At 48.3% G+C, this 7130-nt stretch overlaps 1 protein-coding gene across 1 annotated transcript; it reads left to right on the forward strand.

The window, feature by feature from the left end:
• Positions 1-138: 138 nt before the first annotated feature.
• On the forward strand, positions 139-5047 carry SOWAHC (sosondowah ankyrin repeat domain family member C). Its single transcript, XM_030465048.1, has one exon. It carries the CDS (start codon positions 148-150, stop codon positions 1648-1650), a length of 1503 nt encoding a protein of 500 aa, XP_030320908.1. The 5' UTR covers positions 139-147; the 3' UTR covers positions 1651-5047.
• The last annotated feature ends 2083 nt before the right edge of the window (positions 5048-7130 follow it).

The following is a 7130-nucleotide window of genomic DNA, read 5'->3' on the forward strand; positions in this document are numbered from 1 at the left end:
CGGCGGGGCCGCTGCCGCCGCGGCTGAGATTGCCGGGGCACGCCGCCGCCAGGAGGAGGGGCGGGGGCGGCAGCGGGCTCCGCCGCGCCCGCGGCAGCGGGAGGAGCGGCGGCCGGCGCGGCGCGATGAGATGGGACAGGAGCGGTGATGGCGGAGCCGGCGGAGCTGCAGCAGGAGTCGGTGGTGCGGTTCCTGGCGGCGCGGGGCGGGCGGGCGCGCAACGCGGAGCTGCTGGAGCATTTCCGGGACTGGCTCAGCCCCCCGGAGCCCGAACGACGCGCCGCCGCCCGCCAGCGCTTTAAGGAGCTGGTCAACGCCGTGGCCACGGTACGACAGGAGCCCGGCACCGGTGTCAAGTACGTACACCTCCGACGCCGGTACTGTGCCCCGGAGCCCCCTGCCGCCTCCCAGACCCCCGGGGAGGCGGTAGCGGTGGGGGACAGCGCGGATCGGCCGAAACCCGGGACGGGCGCAGAGGGGACGACGCCGCCGGCGGGCGAGGATGCCGGCAGCCGCCCTCAGACCGCGGGGCGGCGGAACGAGCCGCCCCGGCCCAACGCGGCGGCGGGAGGAGGCCCGCGGAAGGGCTCCCGGCGGGGGCCGCCGCCCGGGGGCGGCGGAGGAGGCGAGGAAGCCGCGATAGCGGCGGGCCCCGGGCGGCCTCCGCCGGCGGAGGAGGTGGGGGCGGCTGAGGGAGCCCCCGGGGCGGCGGTGCCGGGAGGCGGCCGCAGGAGCCTGAGGGAGGCGGCGCGGGGCAGCTCGCCCCAGCTGAAGCGCGGAGCCCTTCCCGGGGGGGGCCGCGGCCGCGGAGGAGACTCGGACAGCGCCTCAGTGGCCTCGTCTTCCGCCGAGGAGGAGGGAAGCACGACGGGCGCCGTGGCCCTGGACCCCCTGGAGCACGCCTGGATGCTGTCAGCTTCGGACGGGCGGTGGGAGAGCCTGGAGGGGCTTCTGAGCTGCGAGCCGGCGCTGCTCTGCAAGCGGGACTTCATCACCGGCTTCACGGTGCTGCACTGGGCCGCCAAGCACGGTCGGCAGGAGCTGCTGGCCACGCTGGTCAACTTTGCCCAGCGGCACCAGCTGCCCGTGGACATCAACGCCCGAACCAGCGGCGGGCACACCGCGCTGCACATCGCCGCCATGCACGGCCACGCCGAGGTGGTGAAGCTGCTGGTAGGAGCCTACGACGCCGACGTGGACATCCGAGACTACAGCGGGCGCAAGGCTGCTCAGTATCTGCACCGGGGCACTTCGGGGGATATGCGTAACCTCGTGGGGGCCCTGGAGGAGGAAGAAGAGGAGGAGGAGGAGGAAGGGGCTGCCGGCAATGGGAGTGGGCGCTGGAGGCTCTCCAAAGTGTTGCCCTCAAATCTCATAAACTACCGGCTCTCACACCACCATCACCATCACAACACGGGGGAGGAAGCCGAGGGCACTGAAGGGGCAGCGGTGCCAGGCAAGGGCAAGGAGGGGACCCGGAAAGGCACTGGTAGTGGGCGGATGAAGCCTCGGCTTAATAAGATACGCTTCAGGACTCAGATCATCCACAACACGCCCTCCTTTCGTGGTGACACTGAGGAGGAAGAGCACGAGGAGAAATCCCTGAAAGCATCTTTCAAGCTCAGGCCAAAGTCCAACGTCTTTGGATAAGGACAGGGAATCTGAGGTCTGAGGGGTGGGCGCGTGGACCAAAGTGCCCTGGGGTGTAGCACGGGAGTTGATGCAGGTACGAGTGGGTGCTCATCTACACTCAAGTGCTCTGGGCAGATGAGTCCTGAGTATCTTGCTTTAATTCTCAGTTAGGTGATGTCAGTCGGTCCAGTGGGTCACTCTGGTGGCTTAAAAACTCCAAGAGCAGCTGCTTTGGCTGTGCCCTTGGTGCTGAAATGAGAGGCAGAAGGTGTGTTGAGAAATGCTGGGTTGGTTACAAGGTGTTCTCCTTTCTCTCTAAAGGCAGGCTTCAGGATCAGAAACCTGTGACAGTGAAACTACTACAATTAGCTGCTTGAGTGGGGGGGAAGAAAAGTGCAAATGCTGTATTCTTATCAACCGGTACTATAAACTACTTCAAACAACTTGTTATTACAGAAGAGCACCTCCGTAATATGCAAGTATACTTTAAGTTTCTCTTTAACAGCAATACTGCCTGGCACATTGTGGAGTAGGGTACCCCACATGAGATGGAAGACAAAGATTTCGTGTCAGAATCCGAGCATCAATCCAGCAAAGACTTGAGCCTGTGTTGACTTTATGCATTAGTAATTGCCCGCTTTGTCATCATTAATATATTAATTGAAAAGAATTAATTGCACTGCAAACAATGAATAAAGTTGACCATGTGCAGAAGTCTCTGCTGTCTGAGGTACTACTGAGCTTGCTTATCGCTGTTGGAATACTAATACAAGATAATGGAAAGCAAAGAGTCTCTTTATATATTTGGTATCTTAAGTTTTGTCTTAGGCAAAGCAGTTTTATGTTAACCACTGTGAATTCTCAAGTGCCAGACCTAGCGCAGTTCTAGTTATTAAGTCTGGTCAATTCTTGTTTGTTATCTGTGTAACTCATTGCATTTAAAATACAAAATTGTGTTGTATGTGCCACCTGTGAAAACTGTTCTCTTTTAGAAAAGAGCACAAACACCACTGCATGAAATCTTCATGAAACTCTAATATGGTCCTGTAATGTAATGGCTACAGGTCTGTGTTCATTAGTGACATGTGCCAATCCCTTTGACTGACTTTCTGCAGAAATTTGGGAGGGGGGCAGAACAAATTGGGATGCATGAATTCACTTCATACACAGGGTGAATAAATAGAAGTCTGAAATTTTATCACTGGGTGAATTCATCCTGAGTGAAAGCACTATGACATATTCCAGTTAAGTGATGGCAGTGGTGTTTGAGTTCTTCTAAACCTGTATTTCTAGAGAAGGGATAACCAAGGCTTTGAACTGTTGTTTAACAAACTAGTAAGTCTTAATCTGATTGACAAGCCTATCAGTCTGCTAAAGCTTTCAGAAACCTGAATCTTGTTTCTGTTCTGTTTCTGAACCTTGTTCTTGTTTAAAGGTAGCGATTCTAGTGAAATTTAGGAGGCAGATTTGTATCCAGATTTGGCTTTCTCTAAGAATGAGGTATTGAGCTGACCCTGGATCCTGAATGCTACTGAATGTAGCAGCTCATCATGTTAAGGTACTGCCCATTCCAGTGCAGCATCTGTCACAGCATGTTTTGACTTGGCTTCCTCAGAATGTATGGGCACGTCTGGCCAGTAAATAACCAAAAGTAGATAGGCTTTGATGTGTTAAAATCCACATTTAGACACTGATAAAGTGCATGCCACAAGCTGTAAAACACCTCACAGGGAAACTGCTGCTGGGAGTTGTGCACTTTCAAGGTGACAGCTGGCTGTAGCTGTTGCTGGTGGCTCACATTTCTTGTAATGACAGGGGAAAGGAGTGCTAGTGATCCATTGATTTCAGACTTCCCGTGCAGATAAACTACCAGTTTCTGCATTTTGTGTCAAAACCTAATAAATGACAGTATTTGCACACAACTATTTCTGGGAAAAGTTACATGGAAAAAAAATAAAATTGAATCTCTGCATAGGTACTGGTCATTACTTTTGTGTAAAAAGACTAGAAATAATATAGAGATTCAGCTTTAGTTTATACTTTATAAGCTATTTTATTATAGATTTCATGTGCCTTCATTTTGGGTTGGTTACCACAAATGTAATGGATAAAATCAGGCTTGCAGAGCACTTAGGCTTTATGTCTGTGGGATAAAACTAGAGATTTTTCCTCAGCCCTTCCCATTTAAGCTATAAACGTGTACAACAATGAGGGGTCTGAAAGGAGAAGGATGTTGGGGGGGAGGAAATTAATTCATATTATACTGTAGAGCTAATTCTTTTGTAACAGAGAAGAGAATTAAATGCCTAAATCTTGAACTTCGTTCTGAAAGACAAATATCTTTGTGGGCTTCTGTAGAAAGGAAATTTTCTGACTGAAGATTTTCAACGTGAGCACTCTTCAGCATGGCCACTTCTGAACTGAGTATACATTCCATGCAGCTGCCTATATCCAAACCTTATTAAAGTAGCTTTCTGCTTTGAGAGTTTATAGCTCTTTCATACGAGCTATTGGGTGGAGTGCTTATCCCTTCACAATGCAAATAGTAAAGAATTGCACAAAAAATACTGAGTCTTCGGTAGCCGTTGAGGTCTAGGTAAATAATTTGAGGGTTTTACTGCTTTGGGATTTGAAATATAGCACACTTTGGATTTGAAAAGACTAACTGGAACATAGTTTTGTCTTACATAATATGGCAGAACTTTGGTAATTACTAAGGGAACTTGAAAATGGTAAAAAGATGCCTCATTTGTAAATCATTATTTGATGTATCAAGGTGAAACTATTGGTCCACTGGTACTGTTTAGGTGTCAGTTACTGAAATTTCATTGTAATGGTCCAAAGGTCTTTGCAAGGTAGGGTGCAACAGTCCAGACATCTCTGTTGGTATTTAAGATATACTGATGAATGGCTTGATAACCACTATGTCTCTCTGCGCTATGGGACTAAAGCACTTTGATTTCACATTTTGACTTGTCACATTCCATGTGGTTACTTTTTATAACATGAGCTAAAACTTAAGGGTTTTTTGGAGATAGGAAAGGCTTGATGCCCTGTTTCAGAATATTTGTGGTCTAAAGGTACTATTGAGTAAAATATTTTGGATACATTGCTAGAAAGATGTGAATTTGAAATAAAGTTGTGTGGTACAGAAAACTGGAGCCCTTGGTGTCTTTTTAATGGTACTCTTGAAGTTACTGAATGTGTTCCCTTTGTATGATGGTGTGTAAGGCAACAAGAGTCAGGTAATCCTTTGATTATTGTTTCTTAAGTTTGAAATATTGTAGCAGCCTGAAAGCCTGTCAGTTTTTATTAATACAACTCTTTATGGATATCTTTCCAAATGAGTGTGAGTTAAGAATCTGTAAGCCTTAGTTTTACTGAAATAATAATAAAAAAGCCCCTTAATTGTTTATGCTTTAATTGACTTCTGTATGATACATCCTTAGGTGCTACTTGCATATTGGCTGTTTAAACTATGTGCTGTTTTGTATTGGATTTGGTTGTTGTGGGGTTTTTTTATCACCAAGATGTCTAGCACTACAAGAGTAAGGGAAAAAATACAGTTGTTTGCAAGACAGTAATATTTTTCTTTGGCAGTTACTCTCTACTAGCTTATGTCAAAGTAAATGAAGACACAACAATTTTATTTTTTTTTTTTTTTTTTAGAGAATTATGTCTAAATAAGGGCCTGGGAGAGTGGCATTGCTTAACTTAAAATAGCGTCCTGACCTTATTTCTATGCAGCTAAATATCTCTGACTCTCAAAAGACTAATACTAGTTTTGGTCACTGTGTGAAGGTCAATACCTAATTAAAAAAGGTTTAGGATTAAGGCTTTTTGTAATGTGTCTTAACTACAGCTGGCAACTCCTCTGAAGGGAAGTTTCATTTCATGACCAAACTAGACTGTGGGATTTTGGTATATCTAAAAATTCTTAGAAGCTGTTGCCTTAGCAAAATGTTTGTTAAAACTAGTAAACCTCATGCTCTGAGACATCCAGATTTGTTCTTAGGCTTGAAAAAAGACTCAGTTGTTACCATGCTGGTGGATCAGGATGAAGTTAGCTCCAAACCAAGCAACTCCAAATTAGCAGTTCAGGGACAGGAATTGGAGGAGAAGGGAAGGGGATGTGGTCTTGGAAGCTGAAGGGAGAGTGGGAGTGTGTGGGAAGCCTCTGAGGTTATGGGGGAGGTGGAGGCCTTGGTAGGAGACCACTCTACATAAGTCTTGCTAATCATGCAAAGGCTTGAGTAGTTGTTTAGAGAACTGTATCTAAATATATATACCCCTTCTCATACAGAATAATAGTTGAGAGAGATAGCTTGCTGAGAGCTTAATGTAAATCAATGTCTGATGCTAAGTATTTTGTTGGTCCTCTTACCAACAAGTCCTAGTGCAGCCAGTACTGTTTGCAAAAGCACAAACAACTCATGTTGAGGGGAGCTACAGCTGCTGCAGGAGAGTCCTGGGACATCAGAATGGCCCCACTTAACTTATGCTACTCCCCAGGAGAGAAGCCCTTCAGCAGTGCATTAACTTATTTTTCTGTTGCCTGGAAAGGAGGGGTAAGGAGAGACTGTAGTCCTGACTTGCTTTGCCTTGAGTGATATGGAATTCATATGGACCAGAAGGCAATAGATTAAACTTTGGAGACTTAATCCAGAAAAAGTAGTTGAGTCATGCATTTTTTTCCTTGTTGGCATTGAAGAAAAAGGTAAAAAGTACATACTGACATTTTTTTCATGCTTTCAACTGAGTGTGGGGAGAAGTTTTATGATCAGGTGACCCGACTGGTGGATGAGGGGAGGGCTGTGGATGTGATCTACCTAGACTTCAGCAAAGCCTTTGACACCGTCTCCCACAGCATCCTCCTGAAAAAACTGTCAGCCCGCAGCTTGGACAGGAGCACCCTGTGCTGGGTTAGGAACTGGCTGGAGGGCCGGGCCCAGAGAGTGGTGCTGAACGGGGCTGCATCCAGTTGGCGGCCGGTCACTAGTGGTGTCCCCCAGGGATCAGTGTTGGGCCCAGTTCTGTTCAACATCTTCATTGATGATTTAGATGAGGGGATTGAGTCCATCATCAGCAAATTCGCAGACGACACTAAGCTGGGGGGGAGTGTTGATCAACTAGAAGGCAGGAGGGCTCTGCAGAGGGACCTGGACAGACTGGAGAGTTGGGCTGATTCCAACGGGATGAGGTTTAACACGGCCAAGTGCCAGGTCCTGCACTTTGGCCACAACAACCCCATGCAGCGATACAGGCTGGGGACAGAGTGGCTGGAGAGCAGCCAGGCAGAAAAGGACCTGGGAGTCTGGATCGACAAGAAGCTGAACATGAGCCAGCAGTGTGCCCAGGTGGCCAAGAAAGCCAATGGCATCCTGGCCTGTATCCGGAACAGCATTGCCAGCAGGTCCAAGGAAGTGATTCTGCCCCTGTACTCAGCCCTCGTGAGGCCACACCTTGAGTACTGTGTCCAGTTCTGGGCCCCCCAGTTC

Source organism: Calypte anna, chromosome 1, assembly GCF_003957555.1.
Source record: "Calypte anna isolate BGI_N300 chromosome 1, bCalAnn1_v1.p, whole genome shotgun sequence".
In the NCBI taxonomy this organism is placed as follows: domain Eukaryota; kingdom Metazoa; phylum Chordata; class Aves; order Apodiformes; family Trochilidae; genus Calypte; species Calypte anna.